We start from the raw sequence: 24,760 nt of genomic DNA on the forward strand, positions 1-24,760 counted from the left end.
TGTCACCAGGGGAAGCCGGACACGGTGTCAGTTTGTGTGTTTACCTCTGGCTTTCTGAGTTGGTAAAACACTCACATGCTCTGAGGAAAGCTGTCCTATAACAACAAAGTGTTCCTGTGTCTCAGGTTCACTTTTGTTTGGTCACAGATCCCACATTTCAGTGCCCTCGCTGATGAGGTAGCTTGTTATTGCAGGGCTCTTTCCTACCTCCTAACACTTACATAAAAGAAATCACTTCTGCTCTCGCACTCAGGGCACAGCAATCCGCTTACACTTTTGACAAGAAGGAAATCATTAAAATCTTCCTGCACTGCACCTGCACAGGGAAAGCCTATCACATCTTTAACTTGGCTTTTATTTCTTGGGAAGGACCTCAGCTTTTGGGACTGAAGGTGCTTCTTTAAAGCCGCAAGCAGCGTGAGAGAGCAAGGGCATGGGGAAACAGAATTTCCCTTCTCCAAGGAAAGAAACTTCATATGCCTGAAGCAGGGAAATAAAGCTTCACGCTGCTTCTCATGGGACACTGTTAGAATAAAATCACTGCATTTTGAGGGAAAGCGGGGTATTATCAGTTATGTTTTTATCATCAATTTTGAGAATATATGATATCCATTTCATGCATATGTAAGTGGCCGTACATCCTATCAGCCTCTAGCAGTCTGTTTTGTTTTCTCCCTATGGCAGCAGCTTATCCTCCCTATATATCACACTTAATCTATAGTAATCGAGGTTAGCAATAGCAAACTGCACTTTCTAACCCCAGGCAGCAGGATGGGATCCAACCGAGCAGCACCGAGCCCCACACCCTCAGCACGCACACGGGCACTCCTTACCTTGCTCCAAGCCTCAGGGTCCGGAGCCACCAACACCAGATGTGTTCCAGAGACCTATTAGTGCACGCACTAGAAGAGCATATGTATGATACCACAAATATTTAAGTGTGGTCTCCACAAGTGGGAGGAGAAACTGCTCTCTCCAAAAGTTTTTTGGCCACAGGATTTCCCTATCTTGCCAGCCTCCATGCGTCCCCCTGAAGCTGTGGGTTTGTTGGGAAGGCCTCAGATAATCATCTGGCATCTCTCTTACAACACTCATAAAAAGAGCTGGTGAGAGCTCCTTACATCTTATCCTTCATACTCAAGTTTCCACGGGACAAAGCAATGCTTCCAGGAGAGGAGGGGAGTATGAAGCTGACGCTAAGGGCTCGGGAGGCGAAGGAGCGGTCCTGCCAATGCCTCATGGAGAGCTCTGGCCAGCTCCATCCCTCTTTGCTTTCCTGCTAGGAAAATTTGTCTTCACTAATCTAATTTATAGTGTGATTTTTGAAATGAGGATGATGAAAATACAATTTAAATTTTATATTAAATCTCCTTTTTAGACTGATAAATGGATTTTTGGCAATATAATTCTTTACAGAATGGTCACCTTTTCCCCTAGCTTGAGCAAAAGACAGGGCTGAGCCTCTGTGAAATCGAAATGATCTTTGTCCCAGAGTTTACATCTTCAGCTGAGAACAAGGGATCAGATTCTCTGCCTCGGGCTGAGTGGCTTTACCCTGCAAGTAATCCTACTGAAACCAATGGGACTACTTGTGGAGCTGAAGGATGTGTTGGCACGGCATAAGGGTTGCTGGCTGTGGTTCCAGCATCCATTCACTCACATTGTTTACTTCTCTATTAAAAAGCTTCTAGCACCTACCGCCACTGCATGCAGTGGGACAGAGGTGCAACGGCTTTCTCAGGCTGAGAGGACACAATGGCCAGATGGTGCATTTCTGGCCATTACATCTTCAGAGTTTTCTAAAATTTGTTTTTTTTTTTCCTTTTTTTTTTTTTTCCCCTTATCTTCATTCTTCCCATCTTATAGAATCATAGAATGGCTTTGGCTGGAAGGGACATTAAAGATCATTGAGCTCCAACCCCTCTGCCGTGGGCAGGGTTGCCAACCACTGGATCAGGCATGGGACAGATCCCATATGATACTTTCTTTCCTGAGCAAATTCATTTGATTAACTGAAGTACCTGTCTCGTCCCATGACATCAATATAGCTCTTTGCGTAATGTCATTTCCTCATGGCATTAATATTGCTCTGCATATATGGAAAGAGGAGGCAAAAAGGAGCAGTGCAGAAGACCTCCTTGTGTTGTCCTTTAGCTGGTTTGGAAATTTCAGAGTGGAAAAGTTTTCCACTGGCAAAATGCCAGACTGATTATATCAAAATGAACCTCCAAGCAGAAATCAGACGAGTTTCTCGGGTTTCCAATGAGCTCAGTGGGCTGCTAGGCTGCTACCGAGCCCAGTGATGGGGACAGCCTAGGCTCAGCTGTTAGATCCCCAGCTCCGTTAGATAGCTGGAAGCTCATCACCACTATATTTATCCAGGTATATCACTGCAAGCAGTTCATCAGGCTGATGTGATCCACACCAGGCTCATCTCCTGGGCTGGGTGAGGATGCTCTCAGGCTATGCTCTGCTCCTCCAGAGCCTGCAGTGGAGTTCAAGAACCCAAAACAACCAGACTACCCTGAACACCACCCACCCCAAACTGGTTCAAAACACTCCAAAAATTACACACAAAACACTTCAAGAAGGCAAGGAGGAGTTCAAAGGCAATGATTTGTGGGTTGCCCGCAGCAACTTAATTCCATCTTGTGCATAAAATCAATTCTTCATCCCTCTAACCACACTGGTGCTGTTCTCCTCTCTCCTCCCAGGATATCACTCAGGCTTCAGGATCTCCTAGGCTTCCTAATTAGGGCCAGTTCCCAAGCCCATCTTGTCCCAGGTTCTCCTTTTCCTATAAAGACTCAGTCCCACCCAAATCCTCATGCCAGCTCTTCCTTTCTTGCCCCAGCTCCTGCCTCATGTTCATATTTTCTCACTGCAGCATTTGAGGCTGGCATACAAATGGCTTGGGGACCTCTGCTTTCCCATAGGGGATAAATCTTGGATGAGACATATCATTAATTTCTAGAACTCTCTGCTGAGTACATATGATTTCTCTAAAATTTTCTTCCTTAAAAACAGATTAATAGTGTTCCCCCCCACCCACCAGTTTTTTTTACCTCAGCTTGAGGTAGAAATCTCAACATCCAAGATGAAAATCTCTGTTAAAGTTTAGTGAAGCTGTACAGAATGGGAAACAGAGCCTTGTTCTGGGAAGTGCTAGGAGCCTTAATATGGGGTGGGACTCAGGTGGTGCAGGGCACAGAAGTGCTCATCAGAGTATGTATAAATGTGTATGGTCTGGCCTGATGGGAAACAAGGCTGATCGCTGATTTCATGATGTTTTCTATGTGTTCTTTTTCAAGCAGATCCTTCACTTTCCCTCTCCTGCTATCAGCCCCGAGTTTCATCCAAATCTTGATGTTTTTATCCCTCCCTGGTGCCTCATTTCATCTGTTCCTATCAGATCACCTCCCTTCTTGTCTGTGGGGATGCCAGAAGAGCCGAGCAAAAATATCACAGATAAAGATCTTTTCATCCTACCATCTCTGTTACTTCCCTGCTCCAAGCCTTCTGAAGCAGGCCTTCCTCTCCCTCAATGTCTATGCAATTGTCCAGTGTGATGGAGGTGACCTAGAGAGAATCTATCTTTAGTGAGCTTTCCTTCTACTACTTGTTAACATTTCTAATATATAGGATCAATCTCTCATCCCCAAGTAAGTAAGAAGATCTGACTTTTTTTTTAGTAGAAAAAGATGGGGTGATGATCAGCTGGTCCTTAGCTCCCAGAAAACCCCTACATCTGGGGTCCCCCAGCCCATGAGCCTGGACACGCTCCTGCTCCACCCTGGCCTTGGCATTTCCATGCTGGCCTTTACATGGTGTTACTGCTTAAAAAGTTTCTTCCCCTTAATCCCAAGGTCTCTTCCCCTGCAAGTTGGCAGTGCAAGGAAACACTCTTGTGTGCGTGCTGCCCTGCATTCATAGACATGGTGACAGGTGTGCTATGCTGACTTAATAAAAAGAGCTAACAAGTTCTCATGAACAATATTAATGTATAAAGCAGTATTTCATTCTTTCCAAATTAGGAAGGTTTTTGTTTTGCTCTCATAAAAATCTGCAGGTGCTCTGAAATGGATCAGTAGTGACATCCAGTGGCTGCAGCCTGAGACAGCTGTAGTAATTTGGGGTTGTACTAGAGCGATCTGGATTTGTTACTAATTAGAGGTATTGCAAAAGTGTTCTGCATGCAACGGACTGAACACAGTTTTCACAAGTACCACTGTCCAGGGAGTGAAGAAAAACAACATATTTACCCAAAACATCTTCTCAAGGGCCAGTGCAACAATTTCTTGTCCTTGGAGCCCTTGTTCTGCTCTGCCCCCACAATGGAGTGTTCCTGCCCCATTTGGGCTGAGCTTTATTTGTTCTGCAAGTTATTTGGAAGCGAGATAAAGTCTCATGGAAGAACTTGGATTACCTATGCCTGTCATCAACTTGCCAGTGTCACCAACACCATCACCACCATCAGTTTTCTCAAAGGGCTTTGGGACTCTCGGATGGTTTCTATCTGTTTGGTTTCTTACATTCTGACAGTGCTGTCTGAACAAAGGGGATATCCTCACTGTGCAGAGGTTTTACAGATTCATGGGTTGTGTATGAAGGGGTCAGGGAACTGCTAATAATGCTTTTTCTTTGGTTGGTTGGTTGATTGGTTGGTTTTGAGGGAAATGTGTATGAAAAACAGAGTTTCCCAGTGCAGGCACTGATTAAAACTTTGACAGCGCTATTTTCAGAGTTTTAGAACAGATACGAGATCTATATAGCCCAACTCCTGCTTGGCAATCCTACTTCATGGGTGATTTTTTTTCTTATGGTGTTATCATGTTCCAAGCCACAAAGTGCTAAAAACAGCAAAGCACATACCTCAAGCATCCAAACAGCTCCCTGACCTTGAGCAGGCGCGCACACACACAAACAGTTTCTTGGATTGTTGCCATGCTGTTTCACTTCTTGCTGATCCAGGATTTCAGAGTGACTCAGTTGCTGATCAAGAATACACAGAGGGCCTCTGAGTTGTGAATCAGCTGTTTCGTGGGATTCAGAGAATTTGGAGAGCAGCTTGCTTCTCCTGCTCACTGAGTTAGCAACACACCTACCAGCTTCGTGTGCAGCCAGGAAAGCAGCACATCAGCAGCTATGCACAAGATGCTTTTTACTTACTGACTGTGAAACTGGAAATTCTCAACTCCCCCCAAAGGGACAATACGCCTTTCTTAACTGAAGTGCTGACGCTGTGACTCCGTAAAGTAAATCCTCGGTAAAATACACTTTCTCACTTGCAATGTAAGAAGTTAAATTTACAGACACCCTGACAGCCTCCTGCCTCTTGCTGAATTCCAGTCTAAGCTGACTGCTGCGGTTCAGCCCAGGGTTCAGGCAGATAATCACGTTACTGTTCGGTAAAGAGCCGCTGTGTGTTCGCTGAGGCTGGGGGCTCAACCACACGTGTACTTCCAGACCCTCGCAAACACACGGCGAAAATGCATTATCTTAAATCTTCTTTTGCTGAGATGTCAGTGAACACATTTTTCCTCACATACGGGACAGGCCAAGAGCATCTGGCTCCCCTGACACGCGGTAAGTAACTCATTACACGGCAGGAACTCCCTTGCTTTTGAACCCTGGAATGCTCCTGCCTGTTTTATGACGCTGATGAACTTGATTAGCGCTTGAGTCAGGGTGTTACACCGAGGCACTTGAGCATTGCTCCAAACCTTCAGCCTGTAGCTGCAGGACGTGTTGGGTTAAAAACCCTCCTCATTACTCACTGTTTGTGTTTAGAATGTGGATGTTTTGAGAAGCGACAAAGTGTACAGAGTCTAAAAATGCATGCATCAAAACTAAAAAGTAGAGACAAATAAGCCAGCCTTTCAGATCCTGCTGATACTTTATCTGAGATAGCAGGCAGATAAACCATCCAATGAGCCTGCTCAGGGTGTGTGGGCTGTAGGACACTATGATGACAGTTCTAGCATGTGACTTTTTGTTTTGCGATTATGAGGATGGCTCTCATTTCTCCCCTTCTCCTATTTCCTGTAATGCTTGTTTACTTACTTAGTAATGCTTATTCCTCCTTTGGGATTAAAAGATGCTAAGGCTACAAATAGGACACAGATGGCAGCAAGCTCATATCATTTAGTACTGAAGCACCAAATGCTTATAATTATTTTTACTCAGCTAGTACTTAGTCATGTGGTAGATCATTCATATTAATTTCTAACCGAGATAGGTATCTTCAGAAAATCATTACTCTGGTTCTTTCAGAAAAGAATGGGATGATTTCTTAATTAATCATAAATATTATATCCAAAGAACTTCCAGTATTACAGTAATAATGTTACTATCTCTCTCTTAATGTGCTGAACAGAAGTTCATCATTATCCAGAAGTCTGATTCCTGCTAAGGAAACAGAAGCTATTAAACAGTGATTGCCTCTATATAGTCTGAGACACTATGTGAGCCATTGCCTGGGTACCCTGCTGTAACAGGGCTTGAAACATCCCATGAGCCAGGACAGATTGCCACTAACAGATGTCAGATTTTTCAATAATGTCTGTTAAAAAAAAAAAAAAAATCAGGATGCAATGGAGGAGTTAAAAGTGGAAAGTTTTATGTAATCGCTGCCAGGCTGGGTGGTGAAACTGGTCAGATAAGGGGAAGGAAGAAGGAAATAAATGAGCAAGGCTGGTCTCTAGCATTTTTTATGAGACAGTAAATCTAGCAGGGGCTAAATCTCCCATCCTATAGAAAATAATAGGATTAAACTTGGCTGAACACAGTGCAAATAGTGAGATTTGCTTTCTTGGAGGTTGGAGAGTTTGTAGGCCTGGCAGCTCACTAAAAAATCAGACTCAAAAGGATCATTATTATTATTTCAAATCTCTGGCAGGGATATGGTCCTTAGGTGACATGCCTACAGAAGAAGTATAGCGGGTGCCCACTGATCGAGGAAACAAAAAGGCAGTGGGCTGGTGATGTCTTGCACTGTCTTGGAACGTGGCATACTTCTTGCAAGCCCCAGTCTTTCTCCAAGCCTTGAGATTGTTGTGGGGAGGAGGAAAGATCACTACTGCTACCTGCTGTTGGAGATGCAAGACTTTTTTCTTATTTTTTATAAATGCACGGTATAGTATTGCCCAGCTCCCCTGACAAGGTCAGCTTGTGTTGGGAACAGCTGGAACAATAAAACTGCACTGTTATCTGGTTTCATGTAAGCACTTAAAAGACAAGTACCAGGCCTAAGCATGGGCAACTGGTAGCAATACAGTTATGTTAGTAAGGCTTGCATTCACTCTTTGCTTATTGCTCCTAAAACTATCACCAAAAAGAAATAGTGTTTGTAAGAAGAAACACCACTTGAATTGGTGTTTTTTTTTTTTTTAATTATTTTACTTTATTTATTTGTCTCTGTGCTGGAAAGCTCTGTCACATTACACTCTGGAAATCCAAACAGTGTATAAGAGTATTCCTTGAGCAGAAAGTGCAGCGCTGACCCTAAGGGCCACATAAAGAAACAGACCCCGCTCCCAGTGAAGAAATAAGAGGAATATAAAGGGAATGGTGAAGTACATAACCACGAATTAACTTAAGCTAGAAGAATTCATGCATTTTTCCAGCAACGTCTCAGCTATTGAGACAACTGGGAAATAGGATAGTTGCTCTGTGTTGATGTCAATGCCATCAGTAGAAGTGGATCCTCCAAGGGAAATGGGAGTGAGTGGATTCAATGCTGGCTCTACCTGGACCTCTCACAGGCTCTTCTGAATGCCAAAAGGTGTTGGCTTTCATTTATTTTCTTTCCATTTCCCTCTTAGGACCTCTAAGGAGAGGTCATAGGAAAAAGTTCATTATCTACAGGTGAGGGAACAGAGCAAAGTGGTGGAAAACATACTCACGCTCTTCAAAAGATGTACAGAAATGTGGATTTTGCTCCATGCAGCTGCATCATTCACCATAGATGGCAAAAAAGCATCTGATGCTGTGTAGTGTTATGCATGAGGCCAAGCTTTCTTGCGGTGCTTCTAGCTCAGTGGGGGCTCAGTCTGGGGCAAAAAAAAGGAAGATGCTGGTCTCTTTGTTGCAATAATTGCTCAAGTTTGCCTACACAACAATAAAGCCTTCCTGTTAACATCAATAAGTAGTACTGAAACTAAGCATTTAGACAAGATATAGTGGCAGGTTATTGCCTGTAAAGGAATTGCATTTAGGTTTTCCGGTACTTTGTTGCTTGATTTAGTATTGCATTACAGGAAGCCTAAGCGGACAAACCTTGGCAAGACATAAAGATCTAGTATTCTTTACTGTTCTGTGTTCTGACTTTCTGATGATGATCTGTTTTGGAGAAAGTATGGGCTGGCTTTGTGTCTTTCAGCTTACTACTGAAGAAGTAAATATTAGTGCCCAGTGTTCTGGAAGGACTGTGAGGATGAAGGTCTAGACTGTATGTAATAAGAAAAGATATAGAGCTCCCTCCATTCTTAACCTGTATGAAAATATATTTTCTTGTGACCATCCTCTCAGTTCTGTTAGTGTCTATTTGGATCTACACGTCCAGCAAACTCTTATAAGTTAACCATTGGCACCTTAATGCATTTACTAACAACAAGTGATGAAGTTCTCCTCCTGGTATTTCATCATTATGCACAGGAACATACATACTGTCTGTGGACCAGCTCAGGACTTAGATGAGCTAATGAGCAAGCAGGTGCCAGCTAGAACAGGATGAACCAAGGCAATGCCAAAAAAAAAGCCAGTCTTGTTCTCAGACAAAAATAAGTTAAAAAAAAAAAAGCATTAAATTTATTGAGCATAAAATCTTCAGATGATAAGAATCAGCTATTGCAAATTCCCATCATTCGTCAGGGATTCTGGACTAGTGAAGCACTTAGTACATTGGTGGTATTGCTGAGACTACTACCAGTTGGGCCCCACATGTGAGCAGTGGGCTAAGGAAAGGAGATGTGCTTGAGTGAAGATATGCATTCCTCAGGAAAGCTGTGAATCTGACATCTTAATAGCTAGCAAGAATCCTTTTTTATTGTTTACCAGAACCCAGAGTTTCTAAGTGCTTGCCTATACTACAAAAGGGTGCTTCGTAATGCTTCAAAATGGGATAAAAAGGAAGTGTGAAGCATGAGTCATTAAGCCACAGGGAAAGAAAGTGCAGTGTGAGCAACCACAGCACCCTCACTTGGCCCTGTGGCCCTTTGATAGAGCATAGCACAGCTTCCTGCAGCGGGGCCTAAACAGGGGCTGCATTTAGCTTCCCAGCGGGAACAGAGGTCAAGTGTATTTATTCGAGCTGTCCCAGATGTGCCCACATGACCTTCATTAACAAGTTATCTAAACAGCTTGTAATTTTCCTAAGTACATTTATCAGGTGTGACTTGAAGGCTTACAGAGCTAAGCTTGGTCTTCTTGTAGGATTTGGGTAACAGCATCCTACTGAAGATGGGGAGCAAGTTGGCAGAGTCTGAGGTGAGAGTGAGGGCAGCAGCCCTGGCATGGCTATTTATGGGACTGTCCTTTCTCTCCATGTTTGATATCCAAACAGTTACAATACTGTACTTGAATGTAGGGATGGAGTAGGCTCCAAATCCGCCCAAAAGCTGGAGCCCAGGTGCAGAGTAACAAGCTGAGCCCAAACAATGAACAATGTAGGAAGAAATCTATTTCTGTAGATAATGCTTGTGTCAAAATTAAGAAAACTACACAAAAAAATATATATGTATAAACCAACCACAGGCTGTGATACTACTAATGTTGCTACTAAAAGTAGAAAGTTGAGAAAGTAGATGGGAAAAGTCAATGGTGTGTGGCAGAGCAGCAATAGCTTTTTTAAAATCTTCCTTCATTGCCTCTGTGACCTCTTCCTTCACCTAAACTTGAACCCGTGCATGCTCTTAAAGGTGACTAGCTTGTGTCAGGTGAAATGTCTTTGCCAGTAAATGCATCTTGCCAAGAAAAAATGCTCAAAAACAGTTACTGTTGGAAGAGTCACGCTGATGCGAGTAGCTGTAGGAAGGAAAGAAGAATTTGGCTTTGTGGAAAAGCAATATTTTTGCACTTCTGAGTGGGTTTCACAATTAACTTGGCATATACTTGGAAGTGTCCTTGACAGTGCCCTTTTAACCAAGGAGAAAGCCGGCAAGCTCATGTTACAGCATCAGATACACTGAGCAACTGGTGTGGAGGAAGTATTAATGCCCACAAATCTCCTGTGTAAAATCACACACTTGCCTATGAACCTTCGGTGGAGCAGGCTTCATCCAGCTGCTCTTTGGCATGGATCCTGAACAGACCTTGCAGTTGGTCCTACATCTTAAGTTACTCTCCTCCTCCCCCACACACTCTTGGTAGCTGTACCCATTACATTAAGCATTTGCAGAGCTGCTGATGGCTGCCCTTTTCCTAGAGATACAGACAGCTCAGCTAAATCGCCATTGATGGGCTCTCCAAGGCTTTCCTAGTAAAACAGCTAAAGGTGTAAGAGAAAAGGCTAAGGTCGTCCTGAAGGAGAACTTCCTAGATGATTGCCATCCGGAGCAGAGTGGTAATCAGCTGAAGAAATTAGTGCTCCCTTCCTAACAACAGAGAAAGAGAGGAACACCCCAAATGCAGCGATTTGAGGGAAGGGGGTAGGAGGCTGATACTAGATCTCCACTCCCGGCAATTCTGTAGCACCAGGACTCATCTCTCTGTGTATCTCTTAAAGAACTCTGGTCTTTCTTGTACAGATGTAGCGTGGGGCAGAGCTCACTCCTATTACTTGTTCTGGCATTCAGTGACATCCTGTTATTGACAAGATCTCTTGCCAAAACCCACCTCCCTTTTTATCACGTAATTTATGCCTGTTTATCTGCGGCTGCCTCTTCCTCTGCCTTTGACGTCCTTTGAGCCTAAGCTCCTCCAGAGATCGAGCAGAGAGGCGTGTATACTAACAGAGTGGGTAAAGGATGAATACATTCTCATTCTCCCTGGGTTGTGCTCCCTCCAGCTCAGTACAAACAGTAACACCAGACTGTTTTAAGCATTTAAGCTAATGAAAGAAAGATCAGCAGTTCAGAAGTCTATTAACAAAGTCTGGTATTTTGTTGTTGTTTATTACACCAGTACATTTATGTATTATTAATGAATCCAAGCCTTGTGCAATATATGCATGTGTTACCCTTACGTCACTCCTGTGTACTGCAGTGTATAAATTATTCCTATTATCAGCCTTTGCTGGTTGTCTCTTGAGAAGGTAGCAATGAAAAGGAAGAGCTTTCTGCTCCTTTGCAGAAATGCAGCTACTACACCAAATACAGCTCTGAGCTTAGCCTGCTTTCTGCCTGTTTCATCTGTCTGAAATCTGCATTTCCCTCTGAAAAACACTTTGCCTTCTGTAGGGGAGGGAAATCAGGGGAAATGACAGGACTGGACTTAGATAACAAAGTAAAATGCCAGGTATTAGGAGGTCTGGAAACCCATGCCAGCCTTAACAGCCTTTACACTGGCCTCAGCAGAGGATGAAGTTCTTGGGAAACAGGTCAGAAAGACAGGCATGAAAGGAAAAAAACACCATGCCGCTTCATTTCTCAGAAAAAGAATATTATCTCTCTTCCTGCTCCTCCTCCAGAAGCAGCCATTTCTGATTCCTGAGATAAAACCAACTGCTTTTTTCTGTTCCTCCTTCCTTTCCCAAGCTCTGCTTGCACAGCAGCTCCTCTGCTGCAGTGTTCATAGGCAGCCAGGAGCTCAGGGAGGTGCCTTCCAGCTCCTTCCTCCTCCTCACCACCTTTCCTGCTCTACTGCCTCCCCAGACCCACTCCTGAGCACAGTCTGCCTGGACACCTCTGGTTTTCTACTCATTTTCCATTGATTGATTGTGTAAAATCTATTTGAGGGCTCAGGTTTTCCTCATTAATTTTGTCATATTTTCTTATTCCCTTACATCTCCTGAGAGAAGAGGAAGTTCTTGCAGGTTAATTTTCCAGACCAGCTGCATGTCGATAAACAATTACACAATATTTACTTACTGCAAAGGAAAAAAGCCTGCGGTAATCTACGGGGGAAGAAAAAAAGGCAGGGATCACCTTTTCATGCCTCAACAATGGAGTTCTGTTGGATGAGCTCACAGCAGCATCTGCAGTGGAAACAGTTAATATTTGTATTTAAAAAAACATGAACATGAGACGAAGGTAGAACATTTAAAAATAACTGTTCTTAATGTTGCTACGGAGACCTTTATTATAGCCATAGTACGTGATGTGCATTGATTACATTCCATATAGGTAGCGTTTCTTGCTCAGACCAGTAGAAACTGACAGTTCTCCTGCTTGTAAGAGACAGTACGAAGAAGCATGCAGGTCATGCTACAGAGGAGGTCTACTTCGGTTTTCAACTCTTAAAAAACTGTAAGTGTGCAGTTTTAGTGCTCTACCGACTGTTTCTTGCCCTTGTAGATATCCCTTCTTTAACACATTCTGCCTTTTCTAAAGCAAATGTGTGTAGGGTTGTAGCAATCGTGGTGATAAACATAGCGATCCTACCATAAAAATAAGGGCTATAATTCGTGTGGCTGGCAGTGCATGCATCTAGAGCTCTCTGTTAAATCTGAGTAGTTTCAACACATTACATTCGAATAAAAAATGTATTGACTGCTTGAAAGATTGTATTTGCCTTTGAGCCAACTTGATTAGAACATAGTACTGAAGGCAGAAAACACATTGCTTGTGCTCATGCACATGGGCTCCTATATATAAAAAAATGCTGTTGAGAAAATGCTGCTGATCAAAAGCTGTTAAGTCAAAAACTTGGCCCCTCCCCCCACTCCCCCCCCAAAAAAGCATTACCATATTCTAAGCTTCACTCATTCCAATAAAAATAACAGTGGATGGAAACACAGCCCTCAAAGAACTTCAGTTTCACTTTTATATGACAGTTTTCATCTCTCTGAGTTTTTTAATATTGACTTGGATTAAATAACCTTGTATGGCTGACAAATTTCTGCAGGAATTATTCAGGAAGCCAAGCTTCTTCAGGGCTTATTTTATAGAAGTCTTAAATTTCATATTGAAAATATTTACTTCAATTTTTCCATTTGTTAGACCGACAGCTCAATAAGTAAACTCAAGTAGAAGCGTACAACGCAGCACTTCGGGCAGCTGCTGTTTTACAGTCATGCCTCTAAAACCCTTGGAATAACTGAAAAGTTGTGGGTTGCTGGTGGGAAGAATTTATAAATTATTTGCTGAGATACTGAGGACAGCAGACAAGTTCTTTGCTTCTGTCAGCCTGCAGACCCAAATTCTGCCTTCTCAGTTGGTCACCCTTTGGTACGTGACTGAAGTTACAAGAAGCCTGCTCTAAAATGGGAAAATCATCCTTCGGTTAAGAATGATTTGAATTTCTTTCTCTGTCAGTAGTTTGGAACTGAACGTGAAGGACACAGATTTAAATCACGCCACTGCCAGAGGTTCTTATCTACTATTTTTACTGATAATCTGAATGTTAGAGGAAAAAATATGCCAAAATAATATTTCTCTTCATTACTGTTAATCTTTTCCTTGTCTAGGCAGTTCATTTAGCCCGTTCCCCTAAAGTCTCATGCCTTGTACAATTATGCATGTGTACAAGGGTAAGGCTATGTAACACAGCTTTCCAAGTGGCAAAATGCTTGTGAAACTCCAAGTTGCTTCTGCCCTTCTAAATGACACTTTTCAGGGTGAAACATGCGGTGATATTCATAGGGGCATTCAAATTTGGCTCGTGTTTGCCTTGCTTTGAACAAATTCCGAACAGAAGCAGCACAGACAGCGTAGTACGAAACCAGACTATTAAATAAACTGTAACGAGATGAAGGCAGGAATAGCAGCATTATGCTTTCTCAGCAGAAATGCATTACTGATAGTTATGCAGATTTCAGTAATACAGCCATTTGTCTTACATAACTGAGCAGAGTAATATACTATTACAAATATGAAGCAGAGGCTGAATGCAGTTACTGTTATTGAAAGTCTTCAAGCCATGTCCCTAAGCTACTTGAGTTTGTGCAAGGATACGTTGTGATAAAATTACCTGCTTAAAGGCTGGTCACATGAGTCCTCGTGCTCTATCTTTTTGTTCTTTGACTCCAGAAAAATCAATACAGACACAGGAAGTCTGTTGTAAAAACCTGTTACTAGGGAGGAACAGAAGCGAGGCTGTGAATTAATGTTTCTGTTTACTGTTCCCCAGCTTGCTGCCAATGCAAAGCAACACAAAGCCAACCTACTGCTCCATGCTCAGATGGATGAGTTCATCTCTAAAGTGTGCATCAGCTCTTCAGACATTGAGCCCTTTCACAAATTCAAAATCATTTTTAATGCAGTTTATTGAGGCTTCTTGTGTCAGCCAAGAGCTGATTTGGACTAATCCAGGAAGAGAGCCAAGTATTAAAAAAATATATCTGAGGTTGTGGAGCATCTAAAACATATTGATCATCATGTAATTATACTTGAAATGTATTAGGGGAAGTAGCTAAAACAATCTTTGCTCCAAGAGAGCTGATGTGGGAACAGGTAAGAGGGCCTTGGGGAGACTGTCTTATGAGGGATGGCGAAACTATTTCAGAAATGTACAAGAAAGTTACGTGAGTGAGCGCTAAATGACAAATGCGGTAACAGCTATCCCAAACTTTTCACTTCCTGAAGATTAAGGGAGCTATCATTTACATGAAAACCAGAAGCCAGGGAAGCAGATGCAGCACGAAGGAGCATACGTGTGACAAATCTCACTTGCGTCTGAATTAAAGAGCAGTTCCTGGACTTAAAATGCAACGGCAGGCTGGAAATAAAGGAAATCTTCTGTTTGCCTTGGATACTGGTAATATAAAAAGACTGAATTTGTTACATTTAAAATGTTTTTTTTTTTTTTTTCATTTTAAATCTTGGATAAGCTATCTCAGAGCTACAGTCCCTAAGAGGAGGATCTTGTTTCATGACATAATAAAAGCCAGTGTCTGGTGAGATAGCAACAGAATCCCTAATTAAGAGACAGGATACTCTAAGCTCGAACATGAGCCTCTTGAAGTAAGTATCCAAAGCACCTTTACATCCAAAATGTTGAGCTCTCGATTAAACAAGCATAAAGTACTTTTGATGATAATTAGAGATGAGTTTCAGTCAAAATACTGGCTTTGTGTTAAGGCCAAACTAAACCTTGGATTCGAACGCTCATTATCATTTGTTACATTCTGATCAAAATTGTTTGGGCTCTTAATAACCATCTCAAGTGCTTTACTTGTTGCACCTAAGATCGCGCAATCAGTCAAGTATTGCCGGTATCCCTAAAATTCTCAGTCATCCTCCTTATAAATAACTAGAAGTTGGTAAAGTGGGGAGCAGAGGAATATCACTCATCTGAACTGTACTTGAGGGATCTGGAAATGAATACTGATCCAGAGGAGAGAAGGATGACAGATTGGTTGAAGAGAAGCCTTCATGGGGAGCAGTTTGAGCTCTTTCTATATTGCAATCTGCTCCTTCAAAGGGCAGAGTTAACACTGGGGGAAAAAGATGACAATCTAGGTGGCATCAAAGGAAGTCTAACATGCTTTAAAGCTTCAGTGTTTTTAATGAGGTTCACTCCAGTAAAATGCAGAACCACCTGATAAGTAGATGACCTTGTGCTTGGCAGAGTTCAAAGCTAGAACTGCAGGCAGTCCTAATCACTGTCTTTCTTTTTTTCTTTTTCCAGATCTTCAGAACTGGACCAGATGAGCTGCTCTGTAGTGCTCTCTAAATGATAGAAGCCTGAGGACAGTTAAAAAGAAAGGACACACCACAGCAATCTGTCACCAGTGCAATTTTCAGCAATCTTTGTAGTTAACAGACCACAGTGGATTTTGTTTTTCCTCATGAATTTACCTAATCACTTTCTAAATCCTGTTTCATGCAATACCATGAGAATGATAATCTAATTTTGGTCTCTAAGACATGAAATACAAAAACAATAGGAGGCCGAGGAATGAATGAAATCATTTTGCCAACAGGTATTACCAAAACAGGCAACAACTACAGCACATTGACAGAGAAAATTACTAAAACATCTCATTACAAAATAACCCAGCATTTCCAGCTGTGAAAATGAATTTGTGATTTAGACCACTTCACTGTTTTGAAAAATCACCACCTGTAATTGCTTTTCTAAGCTCGTGATAAGGGTATTTCTCTACTCGGTGCCAGGATGCCAACTTTAAAGTGTGCCTTTTCAACCGGTCACACTGTCTAGGGTTAAATAAAAAATCTTTCTAACCTCTTCTTTACCCAAAGATTTCTTGTATCAGTCATGAATGAGAAGAAAAAAGACATATGTTTCCAGGATGTCACCCCTCTTTGCTTAGCCACAAGAAATTCACTGTGAATTTGTGCTACTTCCCTACTACAGTACCAACTTTTACATATTTTGCAGTCCTTGTCCACTATTTCTGTTGTAATCTCTTGCAAGGTGCTGAAAACTTAAAGCTCTACGCTCACAAGTTTATTGTCCTAAAATCTAATGTACAAAATAAAAGGATATGCCTGGGCTTAGTTCTGAGTATTTTTCTTGTTTACGTATAGGTGAAATATTCCCTGTAGCAAATTCTCATGTTAAAAAAACAAAAACCAAAATTATATGTACCAGGTCTAACTTATGCAAGTGAGGCATCCTATTTAATAATTTACAGCTGTGCAAAGAACAAGCAGGTGAGTACATTCTGCACAGTTGTACAAAGCTCTGTGTAACCAGGGTGGAAACTGAATGATTGCATGCACTTTTCTATTTATCCAGACCTCCAGAAAATGCAAACAGTAATTTCTAAACTGAAGCCAAAGTCATACATGCCTCGAGGCCCTTTCTAGACAGAATGAAGATGAACCCTTTTCCCCTTTTATGTGACATGATTTTCTCTTCTCTCTTGAATCATTTCAATCCTACTTAATGTTGCACAACATTTTTGCATACCCTTTCTGCACTCATGTTAGTATTATTTGCTGCTAATTTCTTTTATCCTGGCATTGTCATTGAAAATGCTGAAACCCACCCAATTCTTCCTTCATAACGTGTCTCCAAGATTACACAGCACTTGCTGAAAATGTTCCTGGGAAAGGACAAAAGCGATTACTGAGCTGAACACTTCAGTCTCCTAAGTTGCCATTAGGTGCATAAAATGCGATGATTTTTCTATTTTGCTTGTTTGACAGAGGAAGAAGCTCAAATGAGATATCTGCAAAGCATTTTTTTTCCTGGTGTTCCTGCTGACCCCAAACTAAAGCTGCTATTGCCTCTCTGAATATATTATTCCTTTCCTGAAAAGCCATTTAGTTGCAAATTCAAAAACTTTCTTACTGCATATGCCCATATTAGCCATGGTAAAGGCCTGTAACAGAGCAGATCAAATTCTGTACTAATGACCTCTCTGGTATTTCTATAGAAATGCTCTGTTAAACACCCAGGCATTTCAACTTTCAGTCACAAGACCTATAAAAAATTCATACTCTGAATCTCTGGTTTCAAACCACAGCTCTGCATCATTAAGAGCTTTTCAATCCTCCCACCCCATAGACATTATGAGAGAAGGGGGGAGGGGGGCTTTATCTTCCCAGTGCTTAAATTTCACATTTTCTTCTCCTCCTGTTTGCAATTTTAACTAGCTCTGGATGGAGGTTAGCAAAAACGTGTAAGCCTGGATTTTCTCATATCAAAATTACCTAAGAAATATTTTAGCTAGATGACTAAATAAAAATGAAAACAGGTACAAAAAACTCCACAGGCTTTATGATTTAATTAAGTTTTGCCTTAACGGTGGATGTCTTGTAGAAATTAGAAAACTTGAAAGAAAAGATTACGCATACAGGTAAGAACCTGCAAAAGCAACATGCATCTGTCACTGCACAATCTCCAGCAGCACTCGCAGCTTTGATTTGGCTTTCATTGAGTTCTCTGGATTAGACTCATCACCACGTCCAACTCCAGCCCACACCCACCGTGTCCACCGACCACGTCCCTCAGTGCCACGTCTCCACGGTTCTTGAATACCTCCAGGGACAGCGACTACTCCACCTCCCTGGGCAGCCTGTGCCAGTGCATTGCCACTCTTTATGATTAGAAATGTTTCCTAATACCCAACCTGACCCTCCCCTGGTGCAGCTTGAAGCCATCACCTCTCATCCTATTGCTGTCACCTGGGAGCAGAGCCTGACCCTGACCTCCCTACAACCTCCTTTCAGGGACCTGTAGAGATCAGGCGTTTTTGGAAGCGTATTTGTACTTCCCAGTAAAAAAACCAGTTACGGTACGTGACGCTTATGTAAAACACGTCTGAATGTAGCGGGTCTTTTCGGTTAGTCTTTCTAGATGTTCAATTACTGATCAGCCTGATGAGTCTCCACACGCGTTCCTCCTGCTCAGCACAGCGCTGCCCCGCGTTACGTTTCTCCTTCCTACCCTTGCTTTCCAAGGATCGGTTCAAGCGGTCGGACCACCACAGGGTCCCAGGCCTATTGATTTTGGTCCCACCCGCACCGACAGCGCACGGAGCCACAGGAGAGCGCGGAGCGCTGGGGCAGTGCGCTCAGACGCAGGGCTTGGTGCCAGGCTCCATGTGCTGATCCGTCCTTTCCAACTTGGTGCCAGGCTCCATGTGCTGATCCGTCCTTTCCAACTCGCGATGCTGCACGGCGCCATGAGCTCAGCCCCAGCCCTCCCTGCTCCTGCCCGACAACTTCATCGCATGTATTCAATTAAGGCTAGCCGATAGCTGAAGGGCACAGAAACAGGTTAATATCTTATCACCACCCACAGCAGAGCTTGAGAATATGCCGCGTTTCGAGATTTGCCCCAAACTTCTCTCGTCAGCGGGAAGCAGCAAAGGGGCTTCTAAGGTATCCCGGCACCTCCGTGCGCTTTGAGCTCTCTCCAGAGGAGTTTCGCTCAGAACCCACCCGCCACCTGCTCGTGTCCGAACACCGCCTCTCGCTGACAGCCCCCTCCCGCCGCCCCCAGCGCGCTCCCCTCAGCCAGGTCGGGCGCCCCAAACCCGCTCCCGTAACTCCCACCCTCGCGCATGCGCACGCCGCACAGTGACGCCATACCGCCCGGCGCCGTGACGCGCCCTACGGGGCCTTCCCCTGTCCGCCAATAGCTTCTCGCCGAGGGAGGGATGGCCCCGCCCTCTGCCGCCCCGGCCGCCGCCGCCGCCGCCGCCGCCGGGCCGCCGCGGGGAGGGCGCGGGGTGGACCCGGATGAGGCGGCGGCGCGCGAGGAGCGGCGGCCGGCAGCCGGCAGCCTCGGGCCATTAAACGCGGGGCCGTGAGGTGGAGGGAGGCGTGCTGGGGGCGAGGATGCTGCCGGTGTACACCATCCTGCTCTCGGCGCTGGCCGGCTGTCTCCTCACGCTGTTGTTGCAGCTGCTGCTCCTCTTTAGGAAACCCCCGCAGCCCCCCGGGGCGGTCGGAGCCGACGAGGGCCTCGTCTACGCCAGCGTCGCGGCCGGCCGCAGCCTGAAGGACTATCTGCATGGCACCGAGCCCGCGGGAGGCCAGGCGGCCCCGGAGCCGGCCCCGGCCTCGGCCTCAGCTCCCGCCGCCTCAGCTCCCTCGGCGGGCCCGGAGCCCGGCACCAAGCCGGCCCAACAGCCGGAGCCCGGCCCGGAGCCCTCGTCCAGCGAGGAGACGTGCCATTTCCTCAACGCCGTCTTCCTCTTCCTCTTCAGGGAGCTACGGGACACGGCCCTGGTGAGGAACTGGGTGACCAAAAAGATCAAAGTGGAGTTCGAGGAGCTGCTGCAGACCAAGATGACGGGGAAGGTGCTGGAGGGGTTGAGCCTACGGGAGGTGTATCTGGGCAATGTCCTGCCCGTCTTCAAGGCCGTTCGGCTCATCCGGCCCGTGGTGTGCAGCGAGGAGGGCTGCCCCGAGGAGCTGGGCTTCGAGGTGGACCTGGAGTACAACGGCGGCTTCCACCTGGCCATCGACGCGGACCTGGTCTTTGGCAAGTCGGCCTACCTCTTTGTCAAGCTGTCCCGGGTGATGGGCAAGCTGAAGCTGGTCTTCACACGCCTGCCCTTCACGCACTGGTACTTCTCCTTCATGGATGATCCCCTTGTCGTCTTCGAAGTCAAGTCGCAGTTTGAAGGGAGGCCCATGCCTCAGCTCACCTCCATCATTGTCAACCAGTTCAAGAAGGTTATCAAGCGCAAGCACACCCTTCCCAATTACAAAATCAGGTAAGAGATGTCCTGTGCTCAGAATGTTACTTTGGGAGGAGTGTGTTGGAGTTGGTGTTATGTTCTTAGCAGCTAAAGAGAGACTTCTGTTGGTATTTCTGCGGTTGGGGTGCTTGTGCTTCACTTATTGATAACGCTTTCTATGAAGGTAGGCATGGATTTACATTTGCAACAGGTGAAAAAGCCATCACACAGTAAGACTGTGACAAGCCCCAGGACACGCAGAACTGAGTGCTGGAAACAGTAGGTGTCAGGAATCCTTGGGTATCGTCAGGTGTCCAACAACAGGACTGTGATTAGCCTTGGGACAGGCAGAAGGCTGGCTCTGTGGAACAGCACATGGCTTGGGGGTGGCTGCCTGCTGCTGGTGAGCCCCTGAGCCAGAGCTGTGGCTGTGGCTTATCCAGAGAGACGAAGGTTTTGTTGCTTAATGTGAGACAGGAACAAATCCTCTCTCTAAGGAATATTTCTGGAATCTCATGATAAGCGGTGTCCTCCTCCTTCCGGTTTGCTTTATTTCTTCAGTAACTTTGGTGAAATACAAACGTTGATAAGAGATGCATTGCTACTACTGTGGTAAAGCTTTGGGGGACTCCTTGGTTGTTTTTTTTTTCTTGGAAGTCGAAATGTTTTCTTTCTGAAAAGGCAGATACTGCAGCACATATAATGCAAAGTTCAGTGATGTTTCTGTAGTAGAAGTGGCAGGTGGCATCATTTTGACTCCACCTTGATTCTAGATTTGGAGAAAAAATACTGCCTTGCCTCTGTCAGGGTATACAATGTTCCCCTTCTCTCATGTATCTTAACACTCTTAGGATACGATGTTTCCTTTTCCTCCAGTTCATTTCTTGTAGTTCTTGTTAAGTGTTAAGGAAGGATTTTTGTTTACTACCTTCTTCTCCAATAAGCCTGTTCTCTGCGCTTCCTCAAGGATGAGTAACTGAAAATGCCTGTTCGAAGTGTAATTAGCAGTGTCATAATTTTTAAAGCCTTTTCAGCTGGTTCTTCTGCAATCTAATTTAGAAGGGTTCTCATGGAAGTGGACGTGTAAAACATTCAAGGCTTGGGAAGCCCCAGTAGGTAGTTTCTTAAAGTAATGCGGTGGTCCTTTGAGATTTCAGGGTGCTGAATTGCTATCTGGAGGGCCCTGGGCAGCAGTGAAACTGTCAAGAGCAAGTTTTCTTCCGTCCTTTTACTGTTTTGGGAAGAGACTGAAGCTGCTAAATGTGGAAAAGAGCCCAAAGGAGAGGCTGGGAGAGCATGGTCTCAGTGTACCTAGAAAGAGCAAGTAGAGCGAATCATCTTTATGCTCTCCAGACAAGTTTCTATCCTGTTTGTGGAAGCAGTGATAACGTGCTCTTCCCCTTCAGCAGCAGGAGAAAAGCTTCTTTGCTTTTCCTTTATGAGATTCACCTGAACGCTAGGACTCTCGTTTTGGCTAGACATACTGGATTGTTGATGTATTTCTCAAATGTTCTGCACTATTCAGTATGTGGGAGCCATTGGTGTGTTAAAAGAGACTGAAGGGGAGAAAGGAAAGAGGCAGAGCTCAGTGTTTTGGACGGAAATGAGTAGAAGTGTATGAATACAGAAACTAACTGACATTGAGAACAATACAAGACACATAAATTATTATAACACTGAAAAGAGTTAACTTATTTTAAAATGCTCCCTTTAACTTGTCAGGAGTTGGGAATTTGAGAATGCTTGAGAGGAAAACATTGTCACAGCTGATTCTCACACTGGATAATTGGCTTGTTTGTACAGGGTGGCAGATGCTCAGTGAAGTAGTGTCCACCCCTGTGTTCGGTGCTTTTGTCCTTTACATATTATTTCATATTCTGAACGTGTAATTCTGACCCACTGTGTTGTGATGGGGGGGAAGGCAGGACACTGAGCTTAATGCCTGCTAATGAAATTACCTTAAGTGAGGAAGGCTGGGTCATTGGCATTCTAACTGTTTAGAACTTTGCCTTTGATATTTTCTAGCGGGACTGTAGACCCGCTCCTTCATGGGGCCCTTTAGACTCATTATCCACAAACCCTTTGGCTGTCCACATGCATCCAAGGTTTTGTGGAGCATATTATATGAGTTTGTTTAGCTAGATCCCTAGACAGCAAAAGTAATTAACAGTTAAGTAGTGACAATGCACTCTTACATGATGGCATAGTTGAGAATTGAGGCATTCTGGCTTATGTGATATGGAGAATTGATTTGAAATGTTGTTCCTTGCTAATAAGATGCGAAACTTGGCATTTTAAATAGATATTTCTAAGAATTCATTAGCCATGTTAGTATATTTCTTAGCAAAGAATATAAAGAAGTCAGAGCGGTTTCACAACTGGTTAATAACCTGTTACCTTAAAACTTAACAATTTCTCATATACTAGGAATGTGTTTATTCTCTCTCCATTCTTTTTGTATGGTCTACATGCTTCTTGTTTAGTACTTAGTGTTTGCTTCTGTGTGTAGTCCAAAACCTCTTGCTCAAGTAACTCTGTAAATAAATCTTAGAATAGCCGTAATTACAACCCTGCAAACAAAAGCACTTGGAGTGCAGGGAGTTCTCTTTCCAGCTGGTTAAAGGGGTTTGTTATCCTGATAGTTTCCAGATTGAGTCCACAAAGGAGTTTTAACTTTAAGATAAGTAGTGTTAAAATTAAATTTATGCTATTTTTGTTGTCTTTTATATTTAGCAACCTGTAGAGGGCTTTTGCTGATGAATGGCCTGAGAACTTCTGCCAACAGCTGAATTTTGAACGCTCTGTAACTAAGTTACTGCAAGACAGATTCCCCCTTCTTAAGTTATTTAATTGTAAAACTTTGCATTAGAAAAAGCATACATGTGTTTTGTCTTCACATACATACTGGATGTCTCTATAGACAGATTACTGCAGCCATCCTTTTGTTGTCATCCCAGATATGTACCAAATTTTAGGCAACAAAACAGTGATTACTAATACCATCTTCCTTCACATCATTCATTGCCAAGAGTGCCTTTGTGCACTGTACATAGCTGCAGTGTGAATGTGGAAGATGACCTCGTGCATTCCTGATGTGCTCTGGGTATCTATGAGGGGAGGCAATGTAGAGCATTAAGTGTGTTTCAAAATTCACTTAGAATAGCACGTACGAGTTTCTCTATAAAAGCAATTGTCTGCTAATTGAAAAAGGAGGAATGCAGTTTGTCTAAATAAGTCAGCAGTAATTTGTGTTTTATTCTAACAGTGCGTAATCACTTTTCTTTGGCTCTTGAAGAAATGTATTTATATCTGGCAAACGCTCATTTTGAAGCAATTGCCATTCAGTGCAGAGCAGCTATCTCATATGGTGGAAGCTGGTTGCATTCCTGGAAGTGAGGCTGCCAGTAAAATTCAGTGAATAGTAGGGTAGTTTTGTTTTCTCAGTCATTGATGAAGGGTCTGTGCGATTCAGTTGGAAGCAGCAAGAATTATTACTGTTCTATAGCTAACTTTAATGTTTTGGTTGCTTTGCTGTAGAAATGTGAGCAGCTTGTTTTCTGAAAGCTGTGATCTGTCAGAGAAGCATCTTGTCCAAATGTGTTCTTCCTTTTTCTTCCAATACATGTGAGTTTTGGTTCGCCCTTGAGAAACGAGGTAATCGTGGATTGGCCGCTTACCCACCGGCTGTGTTCTGCTGTCCCAGAGTCTTTGCTACTGGCACCCTCAGGATCCAGATCCAGCGAGCCATAGCCACCAGCACAGTTTGCCCTGACACTGGATTTTTCGTGTAGGCTTCTTTTGCTAGACAGTGCCCATGGATGCCAGTTACCAGCACGCAGAAGAGTCTATCAAGTAGACTGAATCCAAGCTTTCATTTCTCATAGTATGCTCTCAAACTATTCTGCAAAAGTAGTACCACAGACATTTTTTTTGATGTTGGTTTTGACTTCCTGTATCGTGTCCTTTTAATAGTAGGATCAAGTAGTTAACACTGGGCTGTGGTTGCTAACACTGTCATAGCACTCTTAGTATTTAGTGATAGACGCTTGAAACAGTCCTTGCTACTGCCTTCTTGCTTGTTTGTGCTGTTGGAGGTGTTACAGGTTCACTTCTTAGTTCTCTAATGAGCTTACACCTTGCTCATTAACCTGCTTATTGGTGGCAACCTTGATATTTCATGTCAGGTGTGTAGTTACGCTAATTACACTGCACTCACTAGCCTGTTTTTAAGTCACTATAGTTCTGTTGGTTTGAACAGGTTCTGATCAATTTGTGCAGGTTTCAGGGAGCTCTGTTTTGTTGGGTTTTTTTGGTTTGGGGTTTTTTTTTTTTGGCTCTAGACTACTGAAATAGACCTCTCCGTAACAAATACACAGGAAGGGTTTTGTATCTATAAAGGGGAAGGAGGAAGTACTTGCAATTTAGTTTCCCTCTGAAAGTGAATTTCAAAGTATTTCCCCATCAGTGATGTCAAAATTCTGGCAGCCGCTGTTTTTTCCCTAAGTTTAAGGTCTTTCAAGTTCATCCATTTAGATCCTAAGCAGCTTACGTATTGCCAAA

The 24,760-nt window shown here is 43.6% G+C and overlaps 1 protein-coding gene and 2 long non-coding RNA genes across 3 annotated transcripts in view; 2 read left to right on the forward strand and 1 right to left on the reverse strand.

Moving 5' to 3' along the window:
* The window catches only part of LOC110400073, a 42,731-nt gene extending 23,643 nt beyond the window's left edge, over positions 1-19,088 (forward strand). The window contains exons 3-4 of the long non-coding RNA XR_002439598.1: positions 14,682-14,853; positions 15,727-19,088. This is a non-coding gene — a long non-coding RNA (uncharacterized LOC110400073). The remainder of the gene's footprint in view (positions 1-14,681; positions 14,854-15,726) is intronic.
* LOC110400075 lies at positions 7,419-14,666 on the reverse strand. The gene is made up of 3 exons (XR_002439600.1): positions 14,068-14,666; positions 12,027-12,133; positions 7,419-8,051 (listed from the first exon to the last, which is right to left on the reverse strand). It is a non-coding gene; the product is annotated as an uncharacterized LOC110400075 (long non-coding RNA).
* Positions 19,204-24,760, forward strand: part of PDZD8 (PDZ domain containing 8) — a 50,880-nt gene continuing 45,323 nt past the window's right edge. Inside the window, exon 1 of the mRNA XM_021399668.1 lies at positions 19,204-20,236. Coding sequence (XP_021255343.1) covers positions 19,353-20,236 — 884 coding nt within the window. The 5' untranslated portion in view covers positions 19,204-19,352. The remainder of the gene's footprint in view (positions 20,237-24,760) is intronic.

The sequence above is a fragment of the Numida meleagris genome, chromosome 5 (assembly GCF_002078875.1).
Source record: "Numida meleagris isolate 19003 breed g44 Domestic line chromosome 5, NumMel1.0, whole genome shotgun sequence".
NCBI lineage: Eukaryota > Metazoa > Chordata > Aves > Galliformes > Numididae > Numida > Numida meleagris.